The 19,403-nt window shown below is 52.5% G+C and overlaps 1 protein-coding gene across 2 annotated transcripts in view; it reads left to right on the forward strand.

Annotated features, from left to right (window-relative positions):
- Positions 1–19,403, forward strand: part of Atp2c2 (ATPase secretory pathway Ca2+ transporting 2) — a 55,194-nt gene that overhangs the window by 31,216 nt on the left and 4,575 nt on the right. Inside the window, exons 8-22 of one of the 2 annotated variants that reach the window (XM_055621104.1) lie at positions 374–523; positions 593–661; positions 1,043–1,118; positions 4,853–4,919; positions 8,873–8,997; positions 9,107–9,204; positions 10,915–11,016; positions 11,954–12,043; positions 14,226–14,327; positions 14,713–14,869; positions 15,554–15,724; positions 16,327–16,424; positions 16,511–16,561; positions 17,731–17,897; positions 19,306–19,374. In XM_055621104.1, coding sequence (XP_055477079.1) covers positions 374–523; positions 593–661; positions 1,043–1,118; positions 4,853–4,919; positions 8,873–8,997; positions 9,107–9,204; positions 10,915–11,016; positions 11,954–12,043; positions 14,226–14,327; positions 14,713–14,869; positions 15,554–15,724; positions 16,327–16,424; positions 16,511–16,561; positions 17,731–17,897; positions 19,306–19,374 — 1,592 coding nt within the window. The remainder of the gene's footprint in view (positions 1–373; positions 524–592; positions 662–1,042; positions 1,119–4,852; positions 4,920–8,872; positions 8,998–9,106; positions 9,205–10,914; positions 11,017–11,953; positions 12,044–14,225; positions 14,328–14,712; positions 14,870–15,553; positions 15,725–16,326; positions 16,425–16,510; positions 16,562–17,730; positions 17,898–19,305; positions 19,375–19,403) is intronic. The other variant, XM_055621105.1, reaches the window with a different exon arrangement.

Below are 19,403 nucleotides of genomic sequence, written 5' to 3' on the forward strand. Positions count from 1 at the left end.
GATCCCTGGAGATGCTCCCTCGGTATCCAGATGGAGCCTTGGGTTACCATGCCCACGTGCTCTCTCAGTGGTGGCCACTGCTGGGCGGGAGGCAGGCCCAGGCGCTTGGGGAGGCAAAGAAGTGTTCCAAGGGACAGTTGAGCCCGTTTTCTGGTGATTCTGACATTGCAAATCACATTAGAGAGGGTGTGAGACTTGCATGTCTTCCTGGAGGGGCCCGGAGCGCCAAGCTTTTCTGATTCTGAATCTGGGTTTCCAAGGCTCCTTCTCTAACTGATCTCTCTCAGGGCTTTGGGTACTGTTCCAGTCCTCAAACCCTCTGAAGGGCAAGAGGCGATGGCAGGGCCTCCCCTTTGCTCCCTCGCCCCCCCAGGTCACAGACCTCCTGGTGGATGAATCCAGTTTCACGGGAGAAGTGGAGCCATGCAGCAAAACGGACAGCGCATTGCCAGGCGGAGGGGGCCTCAGCACCCTGAGCAACGTGGTCTTCATGGGCACACTGGTGCAGTGTGGCAAGGGTCAGGTGAGCAGAGCGCGGGGTCCTGCCAGTATAGCTCCGGGCTTGTGCTACCCCCCTCTCTCCTCCACACAGGGAGTTGTGATCGGAACCGGGGAGCGGTCTCAGTTCGGAGAAGTGTTCAAGATGATGCAGGCGGAAGAGGTGAGAGCAGCAGGGCTGCGGGTGGCCACAGTTTCCGTCAGGCTTGTCCTAAGCCAGAGTCAGGGCCTGCTCACCTACACGCAGTTGGGGGACATGGGAGTTAGCAGCGCGCTCTTCGCTTTTCATTTTGAAAACTTAGCACGTGTGCAGGTGAGCTAGCTCAACGGGTCAAGGGAACGTGCTGCCAAGCCTGATGACTCATGGGAAAGAGGGAACCAACCCCCCAAATCCTCAGAACTCCCACGTGTGTCCCTGCCAAAGAAACCAAAAGATAAGATTTACCATGTTTATTAAATATATGTGCACCTGTACCCCACGTAGGCATCACTCAGAACAGGCAAAAGGACCGTGGGGTCCTAACATCCCCCCTCCCACCCACAGACCCCGAAAACTCCACTACAGAAGAGCATGGACAAGCTGGGCAAGCAGCTGACGATCTTCTCTTTTGGCATCATCGGTGAGTGGAGTCATTTCCTGCTGGGTTCTGCAGACCTCGCAGGGCTGGTGAAACTTAGGGGCTCTAGGTTCGGCACTGCATATTACTGGGGAAACCGGGGTCCCTTCTTTGGGTTCCTGGTCTCATTAATAATTTTTTTTTTTGAGACAGGGTTTCTCTGTGTGGCCTTGGCTGTCCTAGAACTCCCTTTGTAAACCAGGCTGGCCTCGAACTCACAGACATCCTCCTGCCTCTGCCTCCAGCGTGCTGGAATTAAAGGTGTGCGTCACCACCACCCAGCAATAAAAGAATGTTTAAATGAGCTTGGAAGGAAGTTTGGAGATATTTTTTATTAGAGTTTGAGAGAAGATAATAGGGCATCTTTTGGGGAGAAGAATGTGGGGAAAGAGGAAGACAAAAATCCATGTCTTTCTAGAATGTTATGCAATGGACATCAACAGGCAGTCATTTGTAGAAAGAGAAAGGGTCAGGCAGGGATGGCTTCAGAGAGAGAACAAGAAAACCCAATGCACCAGAAAAAAAAAAAAATATGTTTTGGCTTTGGCTAATACCTGAAAGAAAAAAAATAGAAAGGAATAAAAAGGAAAAGTTACACTTTTCTGAGTTAGGACTCAGAAATGGAGCCAACTTCTCTGAGCTTCCTGGTGAGGCTCTGTGAAGGACGGCTACAAGGGCAGGTTTTAAAGTACATAAAAGTACATCCTGTCCTAAAGGGGATACTTACTCCTCCCACCCTTGGAAGACTTAGGGTGAATCAGCCTTCCTGGGGGCGGCCTCTAGTACCCCCAGACCCAGCTCATAAGGAAAGAGACAGCGGCCTGTGATGTTCCCAACTTTGGAACAGATCAGAATGCCCCGTCTCTACCAAGGGCCAAAGGTAGAGCCGTTAGGAAGGAGCCTACCCTCAGTGGCCTTCGCAGATTCCATAACTACACTGCTGGTAGAATGAGTCAGGTCAGGAAAGGCAGCTCCTGAGAGACCCAGGTTCTTGTATCCTGGAAGAAAGAACTGGACCAGAAGCTTGGGAATGGTTTGAGAAGCAGAACAACTTTATTCAGGAAGAGAAAGGCATTGTGGAGAATGGAGTGGGTGAGAGGGTAAAATCGGGGCCCAGACTCCAGCCCAGCGTCCCTTCCAGCGGTCATTTACACAGAGCCCTGCTCTGGGACATCTCCCACATGCTCTGTGTTGTTGCCTTCGGCCCCAAAAGGGAGGGTTTCCAGTTTTTCTAATTGCCCTAAGAGCTCTGGGATCTGCCTTTCTCTGTCCCACGGGGCTGGAATTAAAAGCACACACAGCCATGCCCAGCTCTTTACATGGGATGGGGCTGGCGGTTTGAACTTGGATCCTGATGCTTACAGAGCGTTGTCAGGAAGAGGGCAAGAGCAGGCTTGTCCAGAGAGGAAATTTGTTTGTTTGCTTTTCAAGACAGGGTTTCTCTGTGTAGCCTTGACTGTCCTAGACTCGCTTTGTAGACCAGGCTGGCCTCGAACTCACAGCTGGGATTAAAGGTGTGCTGCACCACCATGCCCAGCAAGATGAAATTTCTTTAAAAAAGAATTAAAAAAAGTGATGGAGGCCAGACTTAGTGGCAAAAACCTTTAATCCCAGCACTCTAGATGAGACAGACAGAACTCTGTGATTTTGAGGCCAGCCTCGGCTACACAGTGAGACTTTGTCTCAATAAACACATAATGTCAGGCCTGAGAGTTAGCTCAGTCCATGAAGTGCCTGCCTTGGACCTAAATTCAGTCCCCAAACTCATTTAAAAAGCCTGGCGTGGGCCATTGAGTTGGTTCAGTGAGTATCAGTTCCTGCCACCAATTGCAATGATGAGCCAAGTTCAATTTCTAGAACACAAGGTAAAAAGAGAGAATTGATTCCTGCAACTTGTCCTCCGACCCCCGTACGTACGTCATGGCATGTGAACCCAAACATACACAGACATATACATGAACACACAAAAACATTTGTCATTTAAAAGTTTTAAAGGAATGTTCAAAATAAAATCTGGATATAGTGATGTGTGGCTTTGGGAGGCTTGCCAGCCAGCCAGCCAAACCAAATCAGCAAGCCCTAAGTCTCCACGGGAGACCCATGTAAGAAAACGACGACAGCCTCACCAAGAACTATGGCCGCCCTCTGGCCACAACATGAACACCTGTGCTCACATAGGCACACACACACCGGCACCTGCACACACTCGATCACACGCATGCACGCACATGTTCAAGGTGGAAGTCTCGTGGGAGACCACCTTGTAGAAACATATTCCCTGCATTAAAGCAAAGCTTGATCCCACAGCGCGCCCACGGCAAGGCACGGCTCACTCAGGGAGTCCCTGATGAAGAGCCTTCCCAGCAGGTTAGGGGGTTCAGCTGAGTTCCCTGGGACTCCTGGGAGCCCCCCGGGGGCTGTGCAGATGGCAAAGGCGCTCCAGGGGATGACGGTATCTGCCAATTCCTCTTGGCATGGCCAACTTCAAGCTGTCTGTGGCAGGTCACTGAGGGTAGCTCAGAGGGCAGGTAAAGAGGGGGCCTTGGCTCCCCATTCGCCCCTCTCGTTTCTAACAGAGCCCTCTATTTCATTTCACCTTGATTCATCTGGATCTCAAGAAAGTTTTCAGTCGAGAGCGGAGTTCTCTGGCCAGTCATATCCTATAACTCCTACAAACACATACATACGCATGCGTGCACATGCGCACACCAGCAGAGGCCGTTCCCGGTGTTCTGTGCCCTGCGGAACAAAGCTGGCATCCCCTAATCACAGTCAACAAGCCCGTGCCCGAGTCCTTCTCACTGTTATTTATGTCAATTGCAAGGGCAGGAAGGTGCAGTCATGACCCCGTTTTACAGGTGTAGAAACTGAGGCCTAACCTTGCTACCCTCAGTCCTTTTCTCCATTGCTGGGACGTCCTATGAATTTGTTCACGGGTCTCAGTTGTGACTCAGGCCACTTCTTCCCCACACTGCCAGGGTGTTTAGTAAACATTTGAGATCCGATCAGGCAAAGGAGGAAGAGGAAATTTGATCAAGACCTAAGACATATTTTAAAAAAACAGTGACCCAGGGATTGGGGTGTGGCTCTGTGGTAGAGGGCTTGCTGGTGTGTGTGTGAGGCTCTGGGATCTCCAACACTGCAAAAAGAAAAACAACAACAACAAACAAGCCAAGAGAAAGCAACAGAGGTTTACCCAGCCCTTGAAGTAGCACAGAATATGAAGGAGAATATAAAGAACATTGCAGTGTGAACTGGTGATTGGCATCTTCAATGCTTGGTGGGAATCTTAGGGAGAGGGATAAAAGAAAACAGGATTTTTTTCCCCCAATAAGATGTGTCTTCTTTAACTAGGAAAGATGAGTGCTTGCAGGTTCTTTTTGTTTCTTTGTTTTTGTCCATTTGAAGCAAGGCCCATACTGCATTCAAACCCCCGGCTATCCTCCTGCCTCGGCCTCCAGAGTGCTGGGATTATAAACATAAGCCACCATGCCTACATATTCAGTTTAATTCCCTTCAAACTACTTCCGCCCCGCCCCCCACCCCTCAGTTCTGGAGATTAGACCTTCATGCATGCTAGGTCATTGTTAGTCTCCGGCCCTGCAGCAGCAAGCTCCTGAGGTCGCTCCTTATTTCCAGCACTTGGGTTCCCAGACGGCCCCTCAGGGAGCAGCTAAAGGCACGGAGAGGCACTGGGGACACAGGAGCCCAGACTGACGCTGTCCTGTCTCTTTCAGGTCTCCTGATGCTGGTTGGCTGGGTGCAAGGGAAACCCCTTCTCAGCATGTTCACCATTGGGGTCAGGTATGTTGTTGAGGCTCCGGGTCCCCTCCCTGCACGAGAGGCATGGATGGGGAGATACCCCTCGACCCCACCAAATAGGGTCTCCAGTGGCCTGTGGGTAGGGGCACTGTGCAGGGTGTGCACATCCTTCTCGCCCCTCTTTGCTGAGGGTTGGGGTCTATCCAGCTGAGGGCCACACAGCCACCTGCCTAATAAGATTATGCCTCCAACAACAGGCAGGGTGTGACCCTGTGCCTTAATCAGTTTCTAGGAAGTAAGGGAGAAACAGCTTGGCTCAGGGTTTCAGAGGGCTCTGCCCATGGTCACCTGGCTCCCCGGGTGAGCAGGGCGTGACAGTGGGAGGTGTCGAAGCAGGAAGCAGGGAGACTTGTGGGTGCTCCTGGCTCTCTCCTCTCCCCTTTCATTCCACCTGGGTACTGCTCACGTACATTCCCAGTCGATTCTCTCACACATGCCCAGGGGCACGCTTTAGTAATCTCCTGCTGATTCCTCCGTCCAACCAAGCGGACAGTGCAGAGACTCTAAGATGGGCGAGGGCACAGCCCAGGGATAAAGCATATGGCATGTACAAGGCCCTGGGTTCCATCCCTGCACCTCAAAAGATCAGCACAACACCTCACCTTGGCTTGATTACATCCGCAAAAACCCTGTTCTCAGATAGGGTCAGCCATACACCCGGGGTTAGGACCTGGATGAACCCATCAGTCTGCCCCTGCCTCTCTGCACCTCTGCCTCTAAAGACAGGACCTCATGTAGCCAAGGCTGGCTTTAAACTTCTTATCTAGCCAAGGATGGCCTTGCACTTCCAGTCCCTGGGTATGCACCTGGTTTATGCCCTGATGGGAATCGAGCCCAGGGCTTTGGGTGCCCAGGAGTGGGAGCCTGGATCTCCTGATACTGGGACGAGGAGCAAGGACTTACATGTGGTCCTAGCTAGCCCTTGCTCAGCTCCACGAGGCCACACATGCTCCATCTTACAAGTAGGGAAGTGATCCACAACTGCCCATGGCTACAGAATCCGGGAGTGCAGGGGAGACTGAGGCATCCCTCCCAGGCCACTAGGCGGCATGGGGCCCTTCGCTTGCTGAGGTTCTGTTCCTACCCTTGGCAGCTGGCAGCCGTCGGCCCACAAATATTGACTGAGCATTGATGGAGTGTCTGTTACGTCATCAGAGTACTGGCTGAGGAGCAGGCCTGGCCCTGTATAAGGTTTTCAGGCTGGAGGAGAAAGTGAATGTGAGCTCTTTAAGTGTGGCTTGACCGTGCAGTTACGGGGGCCAGAGAGATGGCTCCATGGTTTAAGAGCACTGGCTGCTCTTCCAAAGGACCTGGGTTCAATTCCCAGAAACCACTTAGCAGCTCACAACCATCTGAAGCTCCAATTCCTTGGGGGGGGGGGGTCTCACACCTTCACAGACATACGTGCAGGCAAACTACCGATGCAAAATTAAAAATCTTTAAAAACAAAGAGTGCAGCTAGAGCTTGGGGGGGGTGTTTTCTACGTGATACTGAAGCCCAGGGCTTGCCTGGTGTACACAAGGTAACCCCTACCACACACGCTGTACTTTCTCACATTTTAGAAACCACCACAAGTTCCCAGAGCCAAAAAAAAAAAAAAAAAAAAACATGTTTGAAGGCTAAAAACCCCAAAGCCCACCTTGATCCTTTCCCCACGTGGCTCATGGTACACCCAAACAAGAATTCCTTCCTTTCCCTGGAACACTCAAGAGACAAAGCCCTTCAACATGATAGATTAATCACCCCAAACCACTGAACTGGCAGGTAGAAATGGCAGAAAAGCCAATGAGGAGACGTTCCAAAGTAAATGAAAACAAAGAATTGTTCTTCTAAATACTTTACCTCAGGCCCTGGTGGCCGGAGTTATTAAGATGCTTCAAGGAACTTGCTCTTCCTGGTCTCTCCTGATATTTATTAGTCTGGGGTTGATTTTTTTTTTTAATTCCTATGAACATATTCAGGTGTGTGCACGCTACGCCCATCCTTGACATACGAGGCGTCCCCCTCATAATCTAGAGTAAATGTTTGCTTAGCCAATCTACCCAGCCGGGGCCATAAAACCAAGGAAGCTGGCTTTGCCGTCGCCATGGAAACGACTCCCCTCAACCCCCGCCAAATTCAGCAATCTTAGTTTATATAACTTGTCTCTGAATGGCCCATTGTCTCGGGTGAAAGGTCACTATTCAGATTCTGGGTTTTTTTGTTTTGTTTTGTGTTTTTAAAGACCAGAGTCTGGTGATGTAGCTCAGGCTGGCCTCATATTCTCGGAGATCCCCCTGAGCTCTGCGATTACAGGTGGGAGACACTGCTTGGCCAAAGGACTGCTTATATCAGGGTGACCAGAAAGCCTATACTACCACACACACAGACACACAGACACACACACACACATACACACACGCACACAGACAGAGCACTGCTGCTTTTTTTTTTTTACATTTATCTATTTGGGGGTAGTGGTAAGGACGTACATGTGATACGGTACATGTTTAAAGATCAGGCCACAGATTTCAGGAGGTGAGTTCTCTCCTCCCACCACGTGGGTCCCTGGGGTAGAACTCAGAGCCTCAGTGCTTGGTGACAAGTAGCTTTGCCACCTGAGCCATTTCACCAGCCTCTCTTTCTTTTCTCAGTGGGACACCAAATCTTGACAGCCTTCACTATTTAAGGCAGGGAGGTCCCCTGGGTATGAGGGGGCTGGGAGCCTCTGCCGATTTTGCTGACTCTTCACCAGCCTGAGCTGAGGGCTCACCCTGCACCAGGCCACTCAGGGTCCGGTCCTCACAGATATTCACAGGTTCACATCTATCCCTTTAGCATGTGTCAATTTGAACTCTGTGGTATTTAATTTTTTTTTTATGTTGTCATTACTAATGCTTAAGAGTTGGTCCTTGTAAGGCTGACGTGTGGCTCAGTTGGTACAGCACTTGCCTAGCAGGCAGGAGACTGGGATTGAAGTAAGATCAAGGTTGTCTTTGGCTACACAGTGAGTTCAAGACCAGCCTGAGCTACATGAGACCCTGGCTTGTAAAAAAAACAAATATAGCCGCTGTATCAAAAACGATGCCTGGTCTCCAATTTCTTGGGAAGGAGAGTTGGTCTAGCAGTACTCTTGTCCCAGACCTCCGGGTGACAGTTTGCTTCAGGCAGGCCTGGCCTGGAGGTCACATGCTCAGCATGGCTTGGACTAGCCCTTCTCTTAGCTAGTGTGAGGCTTCTCGGGTAACAGCGGTCCCTGTACTGCCACACCCCAAGTGGTCCCTTTCGAGACATTACTGCGGGTGGTTCCCTGCGAGGAGAAGACTTGACAGTCCACTGAGGTTAGTCTTTCACACTTGCACTTCCACTCTAGGGCTCAAGGAGTGGGGCTAGATGGTGGGTGTGGCCAGCTTCTCCTGGGATCTCAGCTTGGGGTTCACAGTGCTGGAGGGGGTGGTACGGAAGTGAGCACCCATCAGATCTGCTCTGTTGTGAAGTGTGCACGGGGCGGGGTGGGGGCGCCCTCTGCTTTGGTTCCTTTGGTATCCACAGGAAAAACAGCCAAACCATTAGCCAGTGACAACTGCCATTCAAAGCACCCAGAGAAGAGGCTGCGTGCCAAAACCTGCCACCCTCCCTCGCTCTCTGTCTCTGGAATCTCGGAGCCCCCCCCCCAGAAGCTACTTTTAATAAATGAGAACGGTTGAAATGCTGAAAGACTGAGCAGGCACCAATTCGCAGGAACGTGTGACTGCCTGGCTGCGGAGGTGGTTTACCAGGGAAGTGGTCAGGGCAGCAATAGTGAAGAAGGCAAGTGCGTTGTGGGATTAGAAATTGAATAGGATGTTCAGCAGAGGCAAAGCCGAGCTTCCCTGGATGATGGCGTCGTCACCAGCAGCAGGTGAGACTCACACCGCCCTTAGCATGTTAAGTCTGGTTCCACTTCTCTACCCAGCCTGGCAGTGGCGGCCATTCCAGAGGGGCTTCCCATCGTCGTCATGGTGACGCTGGTCCTGGGGGTGCTGCGGATGGCTAAGAAGCGGGTCATCGTGAAGAAGCTGCCCATTGTGGAGACTCTTGGTGAGGGCTCCCGCTCCGATGCTGAGTCGGGTGGAGGATTGGGGTTGGCTTGCCTGAAGCCCAGGCTTGGTGACAACCTGTCTCTCTAATCCCATCCCCATCCTTCCAGGCTGCTGTACTGTCATCTGCTCTGACAAGACGGGCACTCTGACGGCCAATGAAATGACAGCGACCCAGCTCTTCACATCCGATGGGTTCCGAGCTGAGGTGAGCCTAAAGCTATCTCACAGGGCAGGAGACGTAGGTGTGCCTTGCGAGTCCATCCACCCAGGGGAATTACAGAGTCCTCTAGAACATCAAGGAAGAAGTAATTACCTTGGAGGTCTGCCTAAGAAAGTATTATGACCCATTCTCATTGATTGATTGATTGATTTTTGAAACAGGGTTTCTCTATGTAGCACTGGCTGTCCTGGAACTCACTCTGTAGATCCAGGCCTTCAACTCAGAGACCCACCTGCCTCTGCCTGGGATTAAAGGTGTGTACCATCTCTGCCCGGCTCAGCTTTGATTTTTTTTTTTTTTATTATCAATTTTTTTTTTTTTTGTATTTTTGCAGCATGGAGCCCAGGGTCTCCTCCATGCTAGACAGGCACTAGCTACCAGCCCATGCGCCCTCATTTACACCCTGCCCCGATTTTGTGGTGCTGGGGATTGACTGGCATTCTGGGTAAACATTCCACCACTGAGCTGTATTCCAGCTCGCTCTTCCCTTTCCTTTGGCAACAAGGTCTTACTCTGTAGCCAGGCTGACTTTGAACTTGAGATCTGCCTCCCTTGGCTTCTTCCAGTAGCTAGGATTACAGGCCTGGCTGCTTTGGGGCTTTTGAAACAAGAATCTCACCACCTAGGCTGGGCTGGAATTCACTATATAGCCCAAGATTTACTGTGTAATAAAGCCTCTTGTCTCAGCTTCCCACATGCTGTCATTTCTAGGCGGGAATCATCACGCCCAGCTCTTTACCAAATTTAAAAGCCACAGAAGTGCCTGTCACCACCCATGGCAAAGCCACCCTGAGTCACTGTGCTTCTCTGTCCCCCGTGGGACAGCTGTACCCTCCCTTCACCAGCAATTTAGAACTTTCCAGAGCAAAGGATCAGCAAGTGGAGACTCACAGGCCATGGCCTGCACTTGTCAATAGCGTTAACTTCTTTTTAAAGATTTCTTTGGGGCTGGAGAGATGACTCAGCAGTTAAGTGCTCTTCCAGAGGTCCTGAGTTCAATTCCCAGCAAGCATATGGTAGCTTCCAACCATCTATAATGTGATCTGCTGCCCTCTTTTAACATTCTGGTATACGTGCAGATAGAATAGAACACTCATATACATGAAATGAATAAATCTTTTCTTTTTTAAAAAAGATTATGTGTATGTCTAATATGCCTGCGTGCCAGTGTATGCACATAAATGCAGTGCCCGTGGTGGCCAGAAGAGGGCGTCGGATCCCTGAACCTGGTGTTGCAGGTAGTTTGAGGCCATCTAGTGGTGACGCTGGGAACTGAACTTGTCCCTTATGAGACCAGTAGGCACCTCCGGCCCTCAATAACTTTGGTTGCACCGTCATGCCCATCTGTAAACATTCCATGGCTGGTTGCCTTTCAGCCCCAGGCCGCACCATCTTGACTGATAGAGGTTTACGAGCTACAGAGGCCTTGACATTTCCTCCTGGCTGAGTGTACGCTCTCTCCCAAGCCCTCTCTGTTTGCACCTTAGCTTGTGCGGCCACAGCCTCCACCCAGGAGGCAGTTTGTCATAGAGCGGGTGGCCTCTACTGTCGGGGAGAGGGCCTGAGCAGCCTGCAGTCTGCAGGGTCATCCTCGTGGGTGGGCTCATGGCTTGAGGGTGGACCCTAGGAGAGTGGCCATGCATGGTTTGGGGGTTGGGCTCTTGATGACAGCCTCTCTCTGCCATGTTCTACCAGGTCAGTGGAGTCGGGTACAGTGGCGAAGGGACTGTGTGCCTCCTCCCCTCCAAGGAAGTAATCAAGGGGTTCAGCAATGTGTCGGTGGGGAAGCTGGTGGAGGTGAGTATTGGTTCACCAGGGAGGGGTGTGCCACGTGCCGGAAGTGAAGGAGGTGACTGATCTACCTCAGGGCTTAGCTGCAGACCTCACCCCCGCTGGAGGAGGGGGGAGGGGAAAGGAAGGCTGGCGCCTGGCTGGGTTCCTTGGTGGGGAGCCTTTCCCCATCACTGTTGGCATTTTCGTGTCAGGCGTGGTCCTCCTCCACCTAAGCCATCTGCCCTCCCTGGGTGGCAGGCAGCCTCCAGGGAGTCAGAGCCTCTTCCCCCATAGTTCCTCCTTTGGTGGTCCCTGCTTGGCTGCCTTCCCTCCCCTCAGCCCCCCTAGATCTGGGGAAGCCACCGGAGGGCTGAGCTCAGCTCCAGTGTGGCAGGGAAGTGGCGATAGTTAGCCATGCTTTGTCAGTTTCTCTAAGCCAGTTGTGTCCTGCAGAGCACTTCCATAAGCCCTGTAGTTCAGTGACGCCTGCTCCTCCCCCCACCCCCCCCCACAGCCACCGCCCCTCTCCAGCCCCTGAGCACAGGGTCATCCCAAGCAGAGACCCACCGGTGGTCACTGCTACCCTCCCACCCCCTCAGACCCTAGTCCACCTGCACCAGGTGTTCCCCTACAACAGCTTCTGGACCCAACCTTCCTCCTAAGCCACGTCCCAGCCTGGTGGCATAGGCCTGATATCCCAGCTATTCAAGAAGCTAAAAGCAGAAGGACTGCAAGTTCAAGGCCAGCCTGGGCAACTTAGAGAGCCTTGAGTTCAATGCCTGAAGATGGGGTGGGGAGAACGGACACACCCCCGTGTGTGTCTGAGACCCTGACTTATTTGGGCCGGGTCCAGCTCCAAGGCCAGGCCCACCAGTGTCCAACCTTCTCACGGTGTGAGCGAGTCCAGGGCCCGGGCGCTGGTTCCCAGCACTGACCTCGGATATTGCAATCCCCGCTTCAGGCAGGCTGTGTCGCCAACAATGCTGTCATCAGAAAGAACACTGTAATGGGACAGCCCACAGAAGGAGCCCTGATGGCGCTGGCCATGAAGGTAAGAGGTCAGAAGAGGGCGTCCATGTCCTCTGTGGCTCTCCATTTGTTCCCTTGAGACAGAATCTCTCGCTGAACCTGGAGCCAGGCTAACAATCCTCAGAAATTTCCTGTTACTGCCCCACCCCCCATCCCCACCCCAGCACTGAGGTTAGAACACACATGACCACTGGCATGCCTAGAAGTTTTGGTTCCAGAGCTGGGAGAACCCCTGCCCGGAGACACAACAACATTCCACTGAGCTGGAAACTTTGGGCTTCTGATGTCCTTAAGCCAACAGGCTAAGAAAGGGATAACAGGGTTAGGAGGGGAGATTGACCCGGACTCCTAGGGGGAAATTGGATTGCTTTTCCACAACGGAGGCAAGAAAGATCATGTCTGGGGTGCAGGAGTTTCTTTGGGGCATCGCCTGATGCTGCCATGTCCCGTGATTAAGGTCAATGGGAAGCTACAACAGCCTAATCCAGGCAGGAAGGCAAAGGGCACAGACCCATCCAGAGACCCGCCCAGAATGAAAGTATGGGTCTTTCTTCCAGGGGAAGAGCCAAGACCTGCTGAGGCCTTTGCTGAGGGTGGAGGAAACGCAAGATGGGCAGTAGAGAAAGATAGTTCTGAACTCCAGCTAAGGTCACGTGAGCAGTTGCAGGCACGAGGATTATGATTGCCATGAATGTTCTGTGTCACGTTTTGTTAAGAATGTGTGTGTGCATATATACACATGTGTTAAGCAGGTATTTGTGGTTTCTCTTTCTTTTCCACGTCATTAAATTATCAGTTTGTTCCTCTAGAGAACCCTGACTAGTACACATGAATGCTGGGGATTTGAACTCAGGTCCTCCTGTTTGCACAGCAAGCCCTCTTACCTGCTGAGCCATCTCCCCAGCCCCAGACATCTGCCTAACCCTCTCGTACAACACTTTCACAATTACATTACTTAGTTTTCAGTATTGAGAATGGTACCCAGGGTATCGTGTCTGGCTGAGCCACACTCCATCACCACCCCCCTTTTTCACCTTTGCTGGTGGCATGGGTCAGCCTTGAACTCACAGCCCTGCCTCAGTATCTGAGTAGCTATGATTACAGGCACGTGCCATCACACCCTGCCCACTATACATCTCTGTGGTTTTGTGAACTTCTCCTGAGGTGACGCCAACAAATATCTATTCACTCCAGATAGGGCGCCCACAGAGAGAACCAATTCCACCTGAGCCCACCTGAGCCCAGCTTGCTGAGTGAATGAGCTTATTGCATTTGTTCAAAGTAGCATGACCCCAAACAGCCACATCCCTGCAAAGCCCACCCCAGCATGGGTGAAACATCTCCCGCAGAGATGAAGCCCGCCCTGTTCTGGTGTGTCCCCTGCAGGGGACCTTCTGCCTCTTACATACTCTAGCCTGTCCCCGCTACAGCTAGGGAGGGGTTGAGGTGACTGGACTCTGGATGAGGAGGCAAGGGTCTAAGGCCCACCCTACTCCTTCTGAGGCCTCATCTCGAGGGTCTCTTGGGATGAGTCGGTTTCTCTGATGAAGATAGTGACGGTTCTCAGAGGACAGCAATCCACAGCACAGCCACTGTTCGCTGCTGTGGGGACTGCCAGCATATCTGTGTTTTGAGGGGAGTGGGAGAGGCATTCATTCCAGGCATGGTGGCACATGCCTTTAAATCCAGCATCCAGGGAAGAGGAGCCAGGCAGATCTCTGTGAGTACAAGGCCAGCCTGGTCTACATAGCAAATCCCAGGCCCATAAGGAGCAGGATCCTCATGGCTGCCTCCTTCCTCAAGTCATTCCCACTTCTACCATTTTTACTGGAATACTGGATTCTCTTCCCTCCCATCTCTAGTCCGTGAGCTATCCAGCTAACACTGGTTTGCTTTTGGAAAACTGAGTTTGAGCTGGTGAGCAATAGGCCACCAAAGACCACAGAAGTGATGGCTGGGCAGGCCCCAGGCTGCACCTTCCCAACATTTTTGTTCCCCAGAAGTTTCCAAGGGAGCTGAGGCGATGGCTTGGTTCTGGGACCAGAGAAAAGGAATTGTTTTCCTGGGCGAGACCTTTGAAATCAGGCAGCCTTTCCGTAGCTGTCACTCGGGTTTCTGTAGTTCGTGCGCTGGGGTTACATTGGCACTTGGCACGCAGCCTGGCTCGGGGTGACTCCCTGCAAACATCCCCTCTCACACCCTAGATGAACTTGGGTGGCGTCAAAGAGTCCTACATACGGAAAAAGGAGATTCCCTTCAGCTCAGAGCAGAAGTGGATGGCAGTGAGGTGCAGCCTGAAGAACGAGGTGAGCTTGGCTATTGTTGAGACAGCCTCGCTATGGGGCCCAGACTGGCCTGCCTCAGGGTCTGAGAGCTGGGGTGACAGGAGTGGGCTGTATGAGCGCCATCCTTTCCCCAAACCAAAGTAAGGCACGAACACCCTGGGGAAGAGGGTGTCCGGGAGCTTCCAAACAGGAAAGTGACGGCCAGGAACCTGGCTTTATGACCCATGGGGCTCACGATGGGGACCTGCATCCCTGGGGTCTCTGGCTCCTCCTGGCCCACATTGGAAAGTCCAGGTGTGGACCCAGGGGCCTGCGTGTTTTGGGGGTCCTGGTACAGGCTCAAGCGTGAGGCAGCAGGAGGCACCCCAGAAACAGAGGATTTTTTTTTTCCTGTTTCTTTTCCAAGGATCGGGAAGACATTTACTTCATGAAGGGGGCCTTTGAGGAAGTGATCTGTCACTGCAGCATGTATAACAATGGGGGCATCCCCCTGCCTCTGACGCCCCAACAGAAGTCCTACTGCCAGCAGGAGGAGAAGATGATGGGGTCTCTTGGCCTGCGGGGTGGGTGCCCTGTCTCCCTCCCCTGCCCGCTGGGGCTTTGAGTTTGCCTCAGTGTTTGTTGCTGGGATTCGTGGGAGCAGGATCCTGGGGGAACCTGCGGCCAGCCAGGATGGCAGGCAGGGGCCGGCTGACAGCAATGCCCAGGGTGAGAGAGTGCCTAGTCATCCGGCCTGTGTACGGGGGCGTTGCTTGCCAAGTTCTGTAGGATTGAAGTCTGTGCCATGAACACTAATTTCAGGCACCGTTTCGCTCCCTGCCTTCTGCCATGAAAACCCTCCAAGGAAGGGAGACAGTTCATTTCCTGGCCACTTGCAGTTTTCTCGGCCACAGGGTCCATGGCTTCCCCATCAGACTGATGTTAAAGCCCTTGGGCTGTTTGCTGCCCTGTCCCTTGTTGGAGAAAACATCTTAAAACATGCTAAAATACTAGTATTCCTTGGGGGCAGGGGTAGGAGAGGAGCTGGGCTCACCTTTTCATTACTTTGACCCCCCTTGCCCCTGATGCCTGTAGGCCATCGCCCGGGGGCTGTGGCTGGACAATCTGCCTTGTGCCACCTGGGCTATGTCCTGCGCCCCCTCCCTCCCTATCCAGTGCATCCGTGCTGTCCCGAGAGCCACAGTGTGGCTTGCTAGGACAAAAGATGGTACCCCAGCCCCCGGCAACTGTCCCCGTGTCTCTCACAGTGCTGGCCCTGGCGTCTGGGCCCGAGCTGGGGAGACTTACATTCCTGGGTCTCGTGGGCATCATCGACCCCCCGAGGGCTGGCGTGAAGGAGGCCGTCCGGGTCCTCTCTGAGTCTGGTGTGTCGGTTAAGATGGTGACAGGGGACGCTCTGGAGACCGCCCTGGCCGTAGGTAACCGGGGTGAGGGGAGGCGAGTGGAGGGGCCTAACATGCATCTGAAAGGGCTCTGGGCTGTGCAGAGCAGTGCTCCCTTCTCCGCCTTGCATCCAAAGGGGGGAAAGTCTGTGTAAACTGCGGACCTACTACGCACGTAGGAGCTGTTCAGCTTCGATCTACACACACAGGTGGCATTCCCACTGTGGCGTTCCAGTCTGGCTCCCTCTGTTGGCTGGGCATCTTTGATAAGCCATAGAACCACTCTGATCCTTAAATCTCTTCATCACAATGGGCTAGCAGCTTGCTCTGCCTCCTCCAATTATCACCTGTTAAGAGCAGTCCATTTGGCTTTGCCCCACTAAGCCCAGTGCTGTGAGGTCACAAGCCAGAGTCTCAGAGGCCTCATGTGAGGTGCCAGTAATACCCCCTCCCAGCCGTGTGGCCTCAGGAAAGCCAGTTTTCACCACAGCTTCCTCGTCATGGGTAAATCCAGGTTCGCCACGGTCCTGTCAGACACTGTGACTGAGACAGACTAAAGTCAGGCGTGTCGCCTGCTGGGTGGGACAGGACCACAGTTCAGGCCTTGGAGCCACCCCTCAGCCCTGACTCTCTCAAAGGAAGAACCATCGGCCTGTGCAACGAGAAGCTGAAAGCTATGTCTGGAGAGGAGGTGGAGAGCATGGAGCAGGGCACACTGGCGGCCCGAGTGAGGCAGGTGGGTTCTCCCAGGGGCAGATGGGGCAGCGATGGAGGGATTCTCCACCTCCCATGTCCACTGATGGCTCTTTGGCTCCATGCCAGGTGTCCATATTCTTCAGGACCAGCCCAAAGCACAAGGTTAAGATCATAAAGGTAAGTGGGCTGAGTGACGGGCTGTCCAGGGTGGGACCATCTGGGCGAGGGCAGGCTGCCCAGCTGGCCAAGTGACAGGGACAGTCCAGAAGGCAGGGTGCTCAGCTGGCCTTGGTCATCGCTTTCTTCTCTAGGTTCTAGGCAGCTGCATGCATCCTATGCACCCATCCCTACTTTACAGGCCAGAATGCTAGCACATGCTCAGCTGCAAAGGATTCTGGGAAACGCCATCTCTAGTGGGATGGGCACTTCACAGCTAAAACATGGGTGGGCCCTAAAAACGTGGCTGTGGGAAAACTGGGGACCACTGGCCACAGACACTGGAAACAGCAGAGAATCACTGCTTTACATCACTGATGTAAAGAAAGAATATTCAGGTGCCCACATGGCGCTGCCGTGGTTTCTCTTTATCAACCAGAACCTGTTAGTTTCAGACCGTTCCCCACATCTGTACCTGGAAATTAACTGAGCTCTTTGGTGGCTGGAGCTTGTTCTTTGGGGGGTGTTTTGAGTGGGTTCTGGGATATTTAGTTTTTAGTGCTAAAGAATAAATGCCAACCACATACGGTGGCTCACACTGCCGTCTCAGCAGTCCTCCTGCTGAAACAGGAAGATTACAGCTCATGAGTTCCAGGGCAGCCTGAGCTACATAGAAAAACTGTTTTTTTAAAAAAAAAGTGTATATATATACACATACATCTACATATATATATATATATACATATACATATATATATATATTAAGATAAAATAAAAATGACACAGTGCATTGTGGGAACCAGTTCTCTCCTATTGACCATGTGGGTCCTGGGAATGACACTGAGGTTATCAAGATTGGCAACAAGTGTCTTTCAAGCGTCTTTTCCTGATGTATGGCTTAGTTTACTGCTCACTAACAGCACCTTTATAAATCCCATGTGTTGTCCTAACTGGGGTCTCCCGGCAGCCTGAGAGGCCATGACAGTGGCTGACACTGCTTTACAGATGAAAACCTAAGCTGAATAAGTCAGGGCTATGCCCGCCCTCACGGCCACAGCAGGAGAGCTACTGTGACTGGCCGGGCTGACCCCAGCATCTAGTGGCTACTGCCCCGTGGTACAGGCAGGGTGTCAGGAAGGGTCTGAGAGGGTTGCAGGGCCGAAGGCCGCCATCACCTGCTCTTCTCGAAGGCATTGCAGGAGTCGGGGGCAATTGTGGCCATGACAGGGGACGGTGTGAACGACTCGGTTGCCCTGAAGTCTGCGGACATCGGGATTGCCATGGGACAGTCAGGGACGGATGTCAGCAAAGAGGCCGCCAACATGATCCTAGTGGATGATGACTTCTCCACCATTATGTGAGCTGCCATAACCAGCATCCTCAGGATGGACTGTGGTGGATAGGAGGGGGGCTTTCTTGGGGTTCAGAGCACTCCCTGGAGACATCCCAGGCCCATCACTGTAGCAAGGGCCCCCACTCCAAATGTATGGAGCTTCTCAAGGTAGGGTCCTGGGGCCATCCCGTCATCACTGTGGGATATAAAGAAAACCTAGCCTAGTGGTTCTCAACCTTCCTAATACTGTGACCCTTTAAAATGGTTCCTCGTGTTGGGGTGACCCCCCCCGAACCATACAATTATTCAGTTGTTACTTCATAAGTAATTGTGCTCCTGTTAGGAATCATAATGTAAATATTTGGGGGACAGAGGTTTACCAAAGGGATTTCAACCCACATGTTGAGAACCGCTGGCCTAGAGCCCCTTGAATGGCCAGTAACCAGAGGCAGATGTTAGAAATCATATTTGGGGGCTGGGGGATGGCTCAGCCAGCAGAAGTGCTTGGCCGGCAAGCATGGGGCTTTGAGTCTGACACTAACCAGCCAGCCGGCCTCACCTCACCGGTGAGCTCCAAGCAGTGAGAGATCTAGTCTCCAAGAAGGCTGACAGCCTTCCTGGGGATGACACCAGGTTCTCTGGCCTCCACACGTGTGCACGCTTGCACAAGTGAAAGTCATGGTTGGAGGCTCAACAAAGGCACATACCTGTGATCCCTGAATTCAGGAGGCTGAGACAGGAGCACTGAAGTTCCCTTCCTCTGGATTTAATTTTAACCAGCTTTAATTCAGAATTTGCTCTTGAGTAAATCACAATACTTAGCGTCCAGAACATTTGGAAGAGTGTTTTTAACAGCAGACACACCACTGTAGCAACATTTCTCTGCCATTAAAACTCTCCCAAGCATGATTTAGAGAGAGAGAGAGTGTGTGTTCATGTGTGTGTTCCATAGACATAGCCGTAGACGTGCCTGTAGTTCTGGCACTGTGAGAGGCAGGGAGGAATAGGAGATCCCTGGGACTTGCTGGCTGCCAGCTTTGCTTCAGTCTCTGTGAAACACTGCCTCAAAGGAATAGGTCAGAGAGAGAGCAGGACACCCAACATATTCCTATAGCTCCACACACATGCTCTGACACACAGAAACTGCACAGGAACATACACTCAAGACAGATGGACGGTGATGGCTCTGACCCTTTAGTGTGGAGTTTGGATTCTTTGATTCTGCTGTGTCAAGCAGGCTCCACATCCCGAGCACAGATGGGGCCCTGAGCTCCAGTTGAGAGGGCTCACACACGGGATTTGCACAGAAGGGCCGACATCACTTCCTACCTGTGTGTCCCGGGAGCGCCCTGCTGTACCGGGCCTGACCACACAGTGGCTAAGCCAATCCCCGGGACCTCTCTGCCCACACACACACTCATCTCCCTTTCAGGAGCGCAGTGGAGGAAGGCAAGGGCATCTTCTACAACATCAAGAACTTTGTCCGCTTCCAGCTGAGCACGTAAGCAGGGGTGGACCCTCCTGCGTCGT

The sequence above is a fragment of the Psammomys obesus genome, unplaced genomic scaffold (genome assembly GCF_907164565.1).
Source record: "Psammomys obesus unplaced genomic scaffold, mPsaObe1.curated_primary_1811, whole genome shotgun sequence".
NCBI classification, from domain to species: Eukaryota; Metazoa; Chordata; class Mammalia; order Rodentia; family Muridae; genus Psammomys; species Psammomys obesus.